At 46.1% G+C, this 13,353-nt stretch overlaps 2 protein-coding genes across 2 annotated transcripts; one reads left to right on the top strand and one right to left on the bottom strand.

The window, feature by feature from the left end:
* Window positions 1–2,583: 2,583 nt before the first annotated feature.
* Window positions 2,584–6,827, bottom strand: LOC119557315 (NEDD8 ultimate buster 1). The gene is made up of 5 exons (XM_037870027.1): window positions 6,560–6,827; window positions 6,321–6,492; window positions 5,012–5,467; window positions 4,144–4,941; window positions 2,584–3,995 (listed from the first exon to the last, which is right to left on the bottom strand). Exons 2-5 carry the CDS (start codon window positions 6,438–6,440, stop codon window positions 3,516–3,518), a joined length of 1,854 nt encoding a protein of 617 aa, XP_037725955.1. The 5' UTR covers window positions 6,441–6,492; window positions 6,560–6,827; the 3' UTR covers window positions 2,584–3,515.
* A 659-nt stretch (window positions 6,828–7,486) lies between these two features.
* Window positions 7,487–12,869, top strand: LOC119556602. Its single transcript, XM_037868914.1, has 6 exons — window positions 7,487–7,940; window positions 8,515–8,772; window positions 8,886–10,486; window positions 10,560–11,095; window positions 11,164–11,460; window positions 11,736–12,869. Exons 1-6 carry the CDS (start codon window positions 7,622–7,624, stop codon window positions 12,787–12,789), a joined length of 4,065 nt encoding a protein of 1,354 aa, XP_037724842.1. The 5' UTR covers window positions 7,487–7,621; the 3' UTR covers window positions 12,790–12,869.
* The last annotated feature ends 484 nt before the right edge of the window (window positions 12,870–13,353 follow it).

Below are 13,353 nucleotides of genomic sequence, written 5' to 3'. Positions count from 1 at the left end.
AGCTCCATAGTGACGAGTGAAACGAGAAATCACATGCCAAATACCATTTTTGATTTCAATTATTATTCAATCAAGCATTCCACTTTGTTTTTGTACAACTTGAGTATCGCGAATTCTTTAGATTTGCATACATATCATGTGATTCCATTTACAATAACAAATATTAAAAAAAAAATAGAAAACTTTAGCAGCAGCTAAAGATATTCACGAAACACGTTAAAGTAAGTCATGAATGCTAGCAATCAAGATTTCAGCTTTTCCAAAAAAAAAGATTTTACAACTTGAGTCGCGAATTCTTTAGATCTGCATACATATCTTGTGATTCCATTTACAATAACAGATATTTAAAAAAATTTAACTTTAGCAGCAGTTAAAAATATTCACAAAACACGTTAAGTCAGTCATGAATGCTAACAATCAAGATCTTAGCTTTTCAAAAAAAAAAAAGATTGTATAACTTGAGTATCGCGAATTCTTTAGATCTGCATACATATCGTATGATTCCATTTACAATAACCAATATTAAACAAAATAGGAAACTTTAGCAGAAGCTAAAGATAATCACAAAGCACGTTAAGTCAGTCATGAATGCTAACAATCAAGATTTTAGCTTTTCAAAAAGCCCCATTAAAAACACCCCTATACGCCCCTGCTTTTAACTGTTCTTTTGTTTCCCGCTTGCGTGTGCGTGACACGCAGTCAAAAGCAAAGCTGGATTTAATTAGCCCTTCTTTTCGGGGGCTACTAATTGCAGCCCTGGGCCATCAGACAACTGTACTTATATCCAATGAAATGCCAAAATATATGAAAACCCTTCCCGAAACACCGAATCCACGAATTAGTGCCAATTTCGAGAGCCAGTCGGCCGTGTAAAGAGGGCTATAACGCTCGCACTTTGTACCTGGACTAGGCTAATGGATCGGAACCCAGGAATATGATATAAGCACGCCAATGAGTTGGCAAAAATATGAAGTTCCTGGCTAAAGATTTCTAGATTCAAGGGAGTCAATAATTAAGGTCGATTGAAATGTTATAAATAAATGTACTTGAGGGTACTATTAACTTTGACTACAAATACACTTGTTAGGTTTATGAAAACTCAGACTAAATACCCCTGAATTCTACTTGTACTCAATACAATTTTTTGAATAATTGCATATAATTTCTACTTTTATACTATGACTAAGTGAACTTATAAGCTCAAATATAAATGTTGCTTTTTTTAAATATGATAAGTATGACAGTATGTATGAGCTGGCAAAAAATCTCAGAACAACTTATTACTTTAAAATAATTTAATGGTAATAAACAGCGTGATTTTATATTAATTCAAAGGTAGTTAATTTTTGAAAGATAATTTCTAGGAACGCGAAACACCAAAGAGTGCAATCAATTGAGAAAACAGACTCAATGGAGGTATGATATGAATATATAAACCACAATTCCAGTGCCTCCAAACCGTTATTATCAGAGAATTTAAATCAAAACGATTCTTTCATAGGAAACTGGATACCGGGGGACATATGGAAATTCCTGGGGGAGAGTGCAAACAATTGTCAAGTGCTTTTGAATCTAGAATCAAGACGACCGGTGATCTGCGTCACCAGCCATCCAAATCCACATCCACATCCACTCGTTTGGACCACGTCCAGGTGGCCATGTCCCCATGTCCCCACTTCTCCACTTCTCCCCCGGAATCATGCCAACCAGAACCGTTCTCGTTCTCAGTCGGCTCTCGACGTCCATGTCCACGGACCCAGAATGTCCAAAAGTTTCGCTTGGCTGCGTATCAGTTGCGCATAATGCCCAAAGTCATTATGGCAGAAATCGTAATAAAAAAAACTAAACGCTCAAAATGCTGAAATTTAAATTATATATCTGAATTATGAAATTGTTTATCGGAATAAAGCGAAGCGCAGAACAAAAACGGCCAACAAGCGATGACAATCTGGAAACTAAAGTGGCATAAAGTTAAGCCAGAGTAATTAAATTTAGTAAACTAGCCCCCGAGACAAAAGAACAAAGAACTATGATCCATAACGCAATCTTCCAGATAAAATAAATAATTATATGTGGCATTAGATAGGACATGAAAATATGTTGAAGTACTTTTAAGGCAATCTATTTAACTATTAAATTGTTTAATTGTACCTGAAAGTCTTTTGTCTCCTTCTCCTTGATACCATTCCGGGTTCATTCACTGCCGATTTCCATTAAGCCGAAGTAATTGCTATAGACTTGCTCCGAAATGAATATAGATAGGAAGTCGGTTGACTCAGCTTCTGCTCCGGCTGCCACGTGTTACCGCAACACCCCACGCCACCTCCCACTTACGGCACGCATACGACCCCCTTGCAATAGAGAAGGGTTAATGGGGGAAGTGGGCGGTTCAAGTGTCGCACGCTTAACTCAATCTCTACTTAGCTGCTTTCCAATCAAGCAGCTTTTCAGGCCCTTGACTTCCCCTTCCATAACCTATCCATTTGCTATTTGAATACATTTTTTAAATCGGAAATTACTTAATGAAAAGTACATAAAATATGTTTTTATATATGTAATATATTCAAAGTATATAAGAGGGCATTTTTATCAAAATGAAATCGGTTTTTATTCATGAACATCGATGTTTACTTATATCACATGTCTGAAAATTATTCTTTATAAGATTAATATAGAATATTTGTGCGATTGACTTATTATTTACATGCATGTTTAGCATTTTTCGGTATCAAAATGGAAATATCTGATTTCCTTCTTTTGATTTTTCCCTTTAAGATTTTAATTTAATTTATAGAAGAATGGAAACAATATCAACAAATAATATTTAAAATAAAAACAAAAACTCCATTTTACTGGAGGGGTTATAAAATCGCTTATTTAAAACCCGTATAAGCCCGCATGTTAACTTTAAGGCTTTTTGTAAATGTATACAAAATGATTCAAATGAGTCCCTGCAAATGTCCCCTTTTTCTTCAGTCTTTGAGCCATCGTACATATTGCTATAAAAATAGTTAACAAAAATGCTTTGCGAAGCTGATTGTTTTTATAGATGATCGGGTGCTTTGCGTTCAATTCGACGAGGGGATGAGCTTAGTGGGCGGCGCCCTTTGGCCCCGACAAGGTCACGACTGGAGCCAATCAAGCGCTGCCGTTTGAGCCGGGGTCGAGAGTCAAGCGACAAAAAATAGAAATAAAAATAAGTAACTGCCAGAGGCGCTAACAAGTTTCAGGTGGCTCAGAAAGGTGGATTCTGCCGCTGTCTCGGCGTAATCACATTTCGCAGTTGTCAATAGAAGGGGCAGGCATGTACTTATAAATCTTTATATGTTACTATTTGCCGAGTTGGACAAACAACAGCCAGGAGGGAGGTGGCGGGAGCCGACTGAATGCCACTTAAGTGCCATTATAAGACTGCGATTTGCAATATAGACAAGTCATGATTACAGTTATGTCCACAACCGGTTTTTGTTTTCCTATTTTCTATAGAGATATTGCAAAGATAAGGCGAATGCATCTTACTGCTGCAACAGATTGAGATACTCATGCAGGACCTTCTCCTCCTGGACCAACGGCAAGTCCAGGTAGTCCATATCATTCTGACTGATGTCGGCGTTGAAGCGCTCATAGGCCTTGTAAGTCTCTATCTCAGAGCGAGCATGCTTCATAACCGCCTCGATGAGGGGCGATGGCGGAGCAGTCTGTGCCCCAATGGAGGCGTTTGAGGTGGAGGGACCATCCCAGTTCTGACCTTCGATTCCGGCCAAGCGGCCAACACGCTCCAGAGTCTCCTTCAGCTCCTCCTCACTCTGGAAGGCTCTCAGCAGGCTTTCGATGGCCCGCTCAATGTTATTCGATGCGTTCTCGAGGGCCACGCGCGAGTTGTCCTCCTTGAATCCCAGCTGGAGGAGCTGGAGCAGCTTCTCCTGGTCGCTGGTGACCCTGTTGCGGGGCAAGGCAGCACGCAGCACGTCGGCTTCAGTCTGCAGCAGTTCCACCTGAAAAAGGAATATTCGTATAAGCAAGGTGTAAATAATTAGAAATCCCCTTAAGCATGTTTCTGTACTTTTCTAAAATGTTTGAATCTTTTTTAAACAATAAGTATGTGGTCTTTATATTTATAAGCTAACCAACAGATAAACTCACCGCTTTTTGTAGATCATTTTTGGAGCGCTGCAAGGCGACGGTAGCTAGTCCGCTCTCGAATCCCATTTCGGTAAGGGTGCACACACTGCGCGGATTCACCCAGTCGCTATCGTTGGCGCTGGAGCGCATCAAGCGGCGCTGCAGGGCACGCTCTGCCTTGGACTGCTTGCGGGCATCCTTGAGCTGCTGCCGACGCTCCTGGATAAACTGTACAGCCAGCTCAATGTTACTGCCGCCCGAACAGGAGCGCAGGGCCAGCCGAGCCTCGGCGGGCTCGAACCCCATCTCGACGAGGAGAGCCAGTTGATCGCCGTTGATCTTGAGTTCCCTCAGCAGGATATTGGCCGCTTCGAAGCGCTCGAAGGCCTCATCGCGGCGATTCTGGTGGAACATGACCACGCCCTGGAGTAGCTGCAGGCGCATAATCAAAGCCCTTTCCGGACAGGCCTTGCCCTTCATGGAGTACAGTCTCTCGAAATTCTCGCCATAGCTGCGACGGAAATTGCGGCCGCAGACGGCCAGCCGTCGGTCGGCATCCGGCAGTTGGGTCACGTTCTTTAGGCAGAGATAGCACCACACTATGTCCAGGTTGAGCAAAGCATAGTTGTCCACCGACTCGAGGAACTGCGAATCGCAGGTGGCAAAGGACTGGTCGGCCTCCAAGAGCAGGAGCAGAGCCTCCTCGTAATCTTCGCGCAACATGGCCGCACGGGCCTTCTCGCAGAATCCCAGGCCGAGGAGCAGGGCGCGGTTCTCGGCCGGTGGCAGAAAGACGGGACTGCCGTTCTGGTCCTCCATCTAGGGAAGGGTAGAAAAATACTGTCAAAGTCTGACCTCCAAATGTCGATCTACCCCAGGATTAACTCACTTCAATGAGACGGTTCTGGGAGGACACCACTGCCTGGACATCTGCCTTGATGCGATTGATCCTTTCGTACAGGGCCTCGCCGCTATTATCCCCATCGCCCACGATCACAATCAACTGCTGGTTGTTCCTCAGCAGCTGGTCAGCCAAGGAGGCATTGCTCGACACCACTCTTCCGGCGGCGATGCACTTCACGTGCTCGGCATTCGGCATCTGGAGCTTTTCGGCTATGGCCGCCTGCAGGTCGGAGCCCAGGGAGTTGAGGTCGCACTTGATGTCCACCATGGTGGCGCCGCTGTGCTTGTCAATGCGGCGAACCTTGAACGTGGCCAGTCCGGTGGAGCTGTACTCCCGGCGGGCGGCCAGCTTGCGAAGCGCGTTCTCCTGCAACTCGGTCAGGATGAACTTGCAGCGACACAGGTCGAAGCCCATGATGTTGGAGTACTCCTTGGCCAGGTTCTGCAATGGGTAGTTACAAATATTAACACATGTTTTTTGAACCACTTTCACACAAGCAACTACAATACTTATAAATATTATATATATAACTATTTCAACCATATTACTAGCTTCTGGTGGTCGGAGAATCGTATAAGTTTATAAATAGCTTACATTGTACATTTTTATACTTTTTTAAAGCCTTTAAAATTTTTTCTTCAAACAAACTTAAGTTAATTCACCTTCTTGTTCTTGCGGTTAGTGAATATTTAGAGTTCACTTTAACATGCTGAAATTGGAAATTATTGTTCCCCTTCCTTAAGAATTCGCGGTATTATTTTGTTGAATTAATCCTGCTCTAAAGAATTCGCGGTCTAATTCCATTTCTCGCTCTAATTGCGAAGTTCAATTGAATGTTATTGGATAAAAAAAAAGTATGTATACGTTTTACAATTTCTAGGGTATATAAAATTCGAGCTGCCAAAGATTTTTTAAAACTGAATAGTAATTTCACCACACGTGTGACATTTTGAATTTTGAATTCCTTAAGAATTCGCGGTATTATTTTGTTGAATCAATCCGTGTGATAGAAGTTAGTTCCTCTTGCTCTAAAGAATTCGCAGTTTAATTCCATTTCTAGCTCTAATTGCAAAGTTCAATTAAATATTATTAAGTAAAAAATGTATAATGACACATGTATAGCATGTATACGTTTTACAATTTCTAGGGTATATAAAATTCGAGCTGTCAAAGATTTTTTAAAACTGAATAGTAATTTCACCACACGTTTGACAAACTGAGTTTTGAAATTGGGCTGGTGTTAGTGCTCTGTGAGATCAGAAGGTAAATATCCATTGGGGGATTACGTATGTACCTCCAGGGCGCCCTCTATGCTGCCAAGATCCTCGGAATAGTACGGCTCCTCCCACAGCTTAACGCCCTCGGATTGGAGGCGTGCCCGAACCTGGATGAATATATTGTCGAGGTGCGACATTTTCGATCACAATGAAGATGACGATGCAGAAAGTTCGGCGAAATAGCTGATACTGCACAATTATATAGAATGGAACGTTAAAGTATGGACCACGTCACAAAGCAAGTCATAATATTTACCCAAAAGATGTGATGTTTTTGTTCTTACACCGCGCACATGTGTTCCTGGGTGCAACAACAAAGAAAGATGCGCAGTCAGCGATTTCCGCGTTTTTGCCCTTGCCTTGCGTTTAGCAAATTACCAAATAACAAATAACAAACTAGAACTGATTGAAAAACTTTGCGAGCAAAATCTATACAAAAAGAAAACACGAACACAAATTAAAGGAAATTCAGAACACAAATAAAATATGTTATTGTTATTTTACAGTTAACCAGTGTGACCGCGTTGTCATCGATAAATAATACCGTCCGGCTCTAAGATATATACCAAAAATATTCCGAGCGGCCACGCTAAAAATCAATGTTATCGATAGTTTCCATCGGCAGCTATCGGTTTTAAAAAACAAGATTCAAGAACAAAACGTTCTCAAATCAGGAATTTTGTTAGACAAAGTTTTCCCCCTTGGTGTACATCCACAAAACTTCTACGTTTTTATTTAGTATAGTTTTTTTTTTAATTTTCCCGCTGCTGCGCGCTACAGTTTTATAGCAGTTAGTGTTGAACGTAACTAATCGATACTAATCGATTTTTTAAATTTAAATTTGAAAAAGAACAAACAGGTTTTTTATTAGAAACAATTTGGTTTACATGTAAGTTATTTATTTATTATTAAAGATAGAGAAGTTTACAAAACATGTAAGTTATATTTTTGCCTTTAAAGAAAACAGACCTAATTTTTATGTGTTTCAATATAACAAAATATTAAGTTTTTGTATTAGATTATTTTCAATTATTTGCCATAGTTGTAATTTATTTGATTATCCCACAGCTGACGCTGCGGAGGACCAACCCCTGGTCGGTCGGTTCCACCCGAGCTCCTCCCTTATTTCACCCATTTTCCAGGTGGCAGGGCATGCCACGTCGCACCTGTCACATTTCGCCGGTGGTGGTGAGTGTGTCTCGCGCTTGCCTCACCTGGAAATTTCAGTCACTCGCACACGGCTAAGGAACGCACGCCGTTTGAAAAGATCTATTCATATACATACATATATACTGCTGATCCCTAAGCCGATCCTCCGATGAAAACCCGCCAGCTGCCGGCGACCATGACGACGGCCTCGTTCCGGGCCAAGCAGCGGGATGCGGGCGGGAGGCTGGGCGGGATCGGAATGCCCTGCGAGCGGGAGCGGAAGCACGAGGCCGCCAAGCGGGAGCTGGAGGAGCAGCAGAAGCGGGAGCGTGCCTTGGCGGCGGTGGCAGCGGCGGCGCAACGGGTGCGCCTGCACAATCGAAGGATGGGAGCCATCGAGGCGAATCTCGCGAAGAACAGGAGGATGCCGCTCGCCAAGGGGATCACCAGGAATGCGGGACTGGGAGGAGGACCAAAAGTCACTGCAGGTGGGCCTATTATTTCAAAACAAAGTAGAGCCAGCTACACAAAAGTATTTGCCTTACATTTTAGAATTTTGGAGACAGTTTCGATGTTTTCTTTAACTTAAAAAAATAATCTTTTAAGAAAATGGTTTTTAAAGTGGAAGCTAAAGACATTTTTTCTAAAATTTGAAAAGCAGGGCAAATACTGTTTTAAGTGTGTAATCAAATTCCCATTTAAAGCAATAGCAGTAAACCTCTTAAATTTAAATTTTAAGAGCAAAGCATATCATAATTTTGTAGGTTTATTTTAATACTAACTAATAATGGCCAAAAATTAACCAATTTAAATATGGAAATATTTTTATTTGGTGCCTTACATTTTGGTGTAAAAAAAATATTATAGTTAATATTAGTATGAATTTACCCCTGCTTTTATAGCTGTCGCAAGTATTAAAAAAAAATTGGTGTTTTAGGCTCGCCCAGAGAAAAGTAACCCTCTAAAGTTCCAAAGCGTGTTGATTTTTGAAGAGTTTTAAAAAATGTGGTACATACAACATTTTCTAAATAACATTATTTTTGTGATTCTGGCGATCATTAGGAATCAGAACAGTCGGAATTTACACGGGAAGACTGGTACAAAAAGCAGCTCCTGCAAATCAAGTTCAGAAGAGGGAACCGGATGAGTACGATATCAAGGCCGATCGCCTGAGACAACAGCTGGAGGAGCTGGCCGGCTTGTCGGAACCGGAGTTCGAGGTGAAGTTCCGCCAGTGGCTGGACCAGGAGGGGATTGCCCGGGAAATGCACTCGCACCTTCGCGTGGAACTCATTCACTGCTTCAATAACACGGCTCTGGGTAAAGTTTTAAAAGGAGTAGATACCCCAATTTTATATGATATAACCTTAAATTGCGTAAAAAAAAGGTATTATATATATGAACTTCCATTGATAGTACCCCATTTTTTCCAGGTCAGCTCTTGAGCAAGGCCGCCGGAGTGCAGATGGCCCACTCGCACTCGCTGCTCCTCTCGCCGCTGGCGGTGACCCTGCACACCCTGGTGGCGGAGTTCCTGCACTCCCAGAACTGCCACTTCAGCCTGTCGGTCTTCTGCAGCGAGACGCCGCATCGCAACCGACTGCCCGACTTCCGCAGGCGTCCGGAGTTCCGGTTCCGCGAGGAGGAACTGCAGCAGGTGCTGACCGCCGTGCTGGGCGGCGAGGAGACGCCACCGGACGCGGAACTAACCCAGATAGCCTGGGCCCACTACGAGGAGGACCTGGCTGGCCAGACGCAGTGCCTGCTGATGGCCCTCATGCGATCCCTGGTGGAGATCAGGAGACCTGTCCAGCAGGAAAAGGAAAAGGAGAAGGAGAAGGAGAAAGAGGAGGAGCAGCAGCCCGTACCCGTTTCCATGCAGGATTCCGGCTGTCAAACGGAGCCTTCCGCCTGCCTGGAAGTCCGTCCCGGTGTGGACACCTCCAAACTCTACCAGGCGGAGGAGAACGAGCTGATCCTGGGCGCCGACGGACGCAGTGTCTTCGTGGGCGGCCGCGTCTCTCAGTCGCTGCACACCGTGGAGCAGAAGATGAATCAGCTGATGAAGAACCTCCGGCAGGTGGCGAAGACCTGTGCTCCGCCCATCGAGGTGATGCCCACCACCAGGTTGGAGGATCTGCTGCGGCGGGAGCTGCGCGAAAGGGAGCGCCTCCTAAAGACCGGCATTGGCTTCGATCCCGCCAAGACAGCTATTAAGCTGGCGAAGCCCGTGGAGAGGGAGAACACGGTGGCCTGTGCAGGGAACCCGAACGATGAGGTGGTCGAGTCCGAGGTGGGACCCATTCGCCTGCCCGTCCTGGAGGTGGCCCTGCCCCGACTGCCCTACCTCCAGGAGGAGCAGTTGGCCAGCCTGGCCGTGATCCGACAGTCCGTGGAGAAGGCCCATAGGAAATCCATCCAGCCGCAGGGCAGAATGTATGTGTCCATGGAGCGCATTGAGACCCTCATGGGCGACGTTTGCCTCTGCGTCCAGCTGCTGGGCAACCTGCTGAACCTCTGCATGGAGCAGGAGCATGCCGTGGGCATGCACAAGGGCTTCAAGGCGGGCTATCGCGAGGGTTTCGGCCACGGGCACTACATGGGTCGCCAGGAGGGTCAGAAGCAGGAGCAGTTCGACCAGCGGAAGAGGGACAAGGAGAGGCCACCGCCGCCCGAGTTGCGGGAAAGCGCCGTCCAAGTGGAGGCCAAGCCACCGGCCGTCGCCAGTAGGGGCACCCAAACCTCGAGAAGATCGACGCACCATGGGAATGCCCACACCCAGACGAGCAGGAGGCACCTCAGGGACGCCTCCAATCAGGCCAATCTGCCGCCGGAGTCGTCGCATAAGTCCTACGAACAGTGGATCAACGAGATGCTGCACACCTCCAATGGCCAGCTGTTCCTCGAACGGGTCGAACTCTCCCTTGTCAAGGCTCTGGAGCTGCAGAAGGCGCGGCTGGACGAGCTCTTCCAGGTGAAGCTGCGCCATCAGGCCGAGATGCTCCGGCTGAGCAGGCGGCAGAACTCCTGGCGGGTGAGTCTCTCGAGGGGATCGGCCCCCGAAATGCCCCCCATTTATTAATGCCCAATATGAATATCCCATCCAGACGCTGTGCAAACGAGTGGAGGAGGATTCGCAATCGTCGACGGAGGCACGGGAACTGGTGCAGAAGATCTTCCGGCTGCTGGAGCACTACGAGACGCACCACCAGCAGCTGACGGAGAAGATCCAGGAGACGGAACTGGCGGCGGAGCAGGCGGCTCGCTTCCTGCCCCTGTGGACGGACGGAGATGGCGATGGTGATGACGCTTCCAGGAACTGGAACTCCGCGGCGTCGACCACGACCACTTCGCCCACCAATGGAGAACCCGACTCGGCTCCTCCGCCTAAGAAAGTTGGCTTTCAATTCCTTGCACTTGGTCCTCCAGGTGGAATACCAGTTGCAGGCGCTGTTGTGTCAGTGAGTCGTCGCCTCTCCGTCCATTTTGCAGCGGATCCTGTCCAGCCTCCGGCGCCGATCATCAAGTCAAAAGCGCCGGTACCACCTGTTAACATTCCCGCAGGATCTGGCAGTGATCTCCCAAAACCCAGCGATACCAAAACTTCTAGTTCCCGAAAAAATTCAGCTGAAAACATTCCCAAGTAAGCTACTTAATTTATAATTTCTTGTAATCTCCATTCGATCTCATGGTTTCATCTATGGTTTCCAGAGATCCTGCTGATCCGAGAGGTGGTGCCTCTGCTCCTCCACCAGTGCCTGCTCCTCGGGATCGCCCAACGCCTGTGGTCCCTGCTGTGCCCTCCACTGCATCCATCTCACCTCCAACTAAGCCATCTACCGGATTACCAGCAGAACCTCCTGCTCCTTCTGCTCCTCCGAAGCCTTCAATGCACTCCGTGGCCACCAATACGATGGCTCCTGTGCCACTGAAATTGGCACCACTCAAGCCATCTTCTAGAAAATCACCAAAAGGTCCAAGCTTCGAGGAGGCTCTGCAAAGTGCCAAGTATGTTTTTTTAAAATTACATTTTTCGATATTTTCACAAGCTATTTTTGGGGTAGTACTGAAAAAATATTATACAAACGGATAGAAGAGATATAGATAATATTAAAAAACGCTATTTCAAGAGCATCATGCTCAAAATGGCTTAGTTTTAACCGGACTATTCTGCGTTCACTCTCAAAAGTTTTACTCAAAAGAGATCCTTACATTTATACCTATATCTTACCTATATAATAAAATGTATAGTAAGCATAACTAAAGCTGATTCCTCCATTTAGAAAGCGCATGCTGCAGCTGGAACAGGAGAGCGACCTGCTGGAACACAGTTTCCTCACCTACCTGGACAAGGCAAAGGCCAAGACATCTGGCCACAAGTCCAAGGAGGAGCCCCCGAAAACCCGAAGGATTCGCTCCAGTTGCCTGCGCGAACGGGAGCAGATGAGCCGCACCCTGGACGGCTTTCGGGATTGGCATCGGCGGGTGCGCAAGGAGGATGTAGCCAGTCTGGCCCAGCTGGAGGAGCTGCAGCAGCAGCGTGTTATACCCGGTGCCATGTTGGACTCCAAGGTCTCCTCGCCGCTGTGGCTGTCTGAACTGGAGGAGGGTCACGAGCAGGACAGCTATCCCTTCACGAACGCCATCTCCGAGGCGAGGAACAAGCTGCTGGGCAGGATTATGCCGGAGGCGGGGGATTGGCTGGCGGGTCTGCCATCGAAGCTGCCGGATGCCCCGAGTCCCGTCAAGCCGCCGGAACTCACTGCCGATCTCACGGGCAGCAGCAGCAATGGTGAGATAACCCTGCTCCTCCAGCGGGCCAAGGAAGCCCTGGGCCTGCAGACGCCACATCCGCTCCTGGACAGCAGTAGCAGCAGCAGCAGCAGTGGCAGTTCCAACCTGGGATTGCCCTCCTTGGGGGCCGGCAAGTCACCGAATACGAAGCTCCAGCAGTCCATGGCCAAGATGCAGCTGCTCTTTGGCGGAGTGGATCCGATTAAACCAGCCGCTAACTCAATCCCAACCAGACGAGCGGACCGACCTGTGAGTGCACCCATCGCAGGATCGGGAACGGGGTTGGTGGAGAGCCTGGTGCTTCCACAACGCCCTCACACGGCGCCCACTCTTCACACAATCAGCGAACAGGTGGAACCACCCATTCTCCAGCTGGATGTCTCCACGTCCAGCTCCTCGCAGAGCAGCCTGCCCGGCAGAACGGCGGGCGAAGCTTTCGAGGATCTGGTCGCCAGCGCAGTGGTTGGTGGCCAGCGCCTGAACGCGGAATCCAGCCAGGAAGTCTCCTACAGCCAGGCCTTCTGGAAACGCATGAATCTGTGAGATATACCAGGAAAGAATCTAAAAGATATGTTGAAAAAGTACACTTGTATATATAGTTAGTGCATTGAAATATAGAATATACCCAAAAAGGTGACCCTATGGCATATTACCTCTAGAAGTTCGAGGTTTCAAATATAGTAATCAACATTCAAAAGTATAATTTGTTATAATTTATGATTTGTTTATGATAGTAACTTTGGTGGCCCTTTTTTATTGTTTTTCTGAAAGGTGACCACAACTTTCAGAATCATATAACAATTTGAGCTGGATTATTATACTCTTACATGTTTTTGTGGTTTAACTCTCTTATTACCTGATAATCTGTCTTTCAATATTATATTGAATGAATCTGTGAGATATTCCAGGGAAGAATCTAATAGAAATGTTGAAAAAAACAGTTGTATATATAGGAAGTGCATTGAAATATAGAATATACTTAAAAGGTGACCCAATGGCATATTACCTCTAGAAGTTCGAGGTTTCAAATATAGTAATCAACATTCAAAAGTATAATTTGTTATGACTTATGATTTGTTCATGATGGTAACTTTGGTGGCCCTTCTA

The sequence above is a fragment of the Drosophila subpulchrella genome, chromosome X (assembly GCF_014743375.2).
Source record: "Drosophila subpulchrella strain 33 F10 #4 breed RU33 chromosome X, RU_Dsub_v1.1 Primary Assembly, whole genome shotgun sequence".
In the NCBI taxonomy this organism is placed as follows: Eukaryota; Metazoa; Arthropoda; class Insecta; order Diptera; family Drosophilidae; genus Drosophila; species Drosophila subpulchrella.
The sequence above is the reverse complement of the archived record's forward strand: the minus strand, read 5'-3'. Positions and strand labels throughout refer to the sequence as shown.

What these genes read in the sequence shown, in the direction of transcription:
- LOC119557315 (XM_037870027.1), bottom strand. Translation starts at nt 6,440, where the DNA reads ATGTCGCACCTCGACAATATATTCATCCAGGTTCGGGCACGCCTCCAA. An exon ending in CCCAGAACCGTCTCATTGAA is followed by an intron (nt 4,942 to 5,011) that starts GTGAGTTAATCC and finishes ACCCTTCCCTAG; the next exon opens with ATGGAGGACCAGAACGGCAG. An exon ending in AAAATGATCTACAAAAAGCG is followed by an intron (nt 3,996 to 4,143) that starts GTGAGTTTATCT and finishes TTCCTTTTTCAG; the next exon opens with GTGGAACTGCTGCAGACTGA.
- LOC119556602 (XM_037868914.1), top strand. Translation starts at nt 7,622, where the DNA reads ATGAAAACCCGCCAGCTGCCGGCGACCATGACGACGGCCTCGTTCCGG. An exon ending in GGCGGCAGAACTCCTGGCGG is followed by an intron (nt 10,487 to 10,559) that starts GTGAGTCTCTCG and finishes TATCCCATCCAG; the next exon opens with ACGCTGTGCAAACGAGTGGA. An exon ending in TCAGCTGAAAACATTCCCAA is followed by an intron (nt 11,096 to 11,163) that starts GTAAGCTACTTA and finishes TATGGTTTCCAG; the next exon opens with AGATCCTGCTGATCCGAGAG.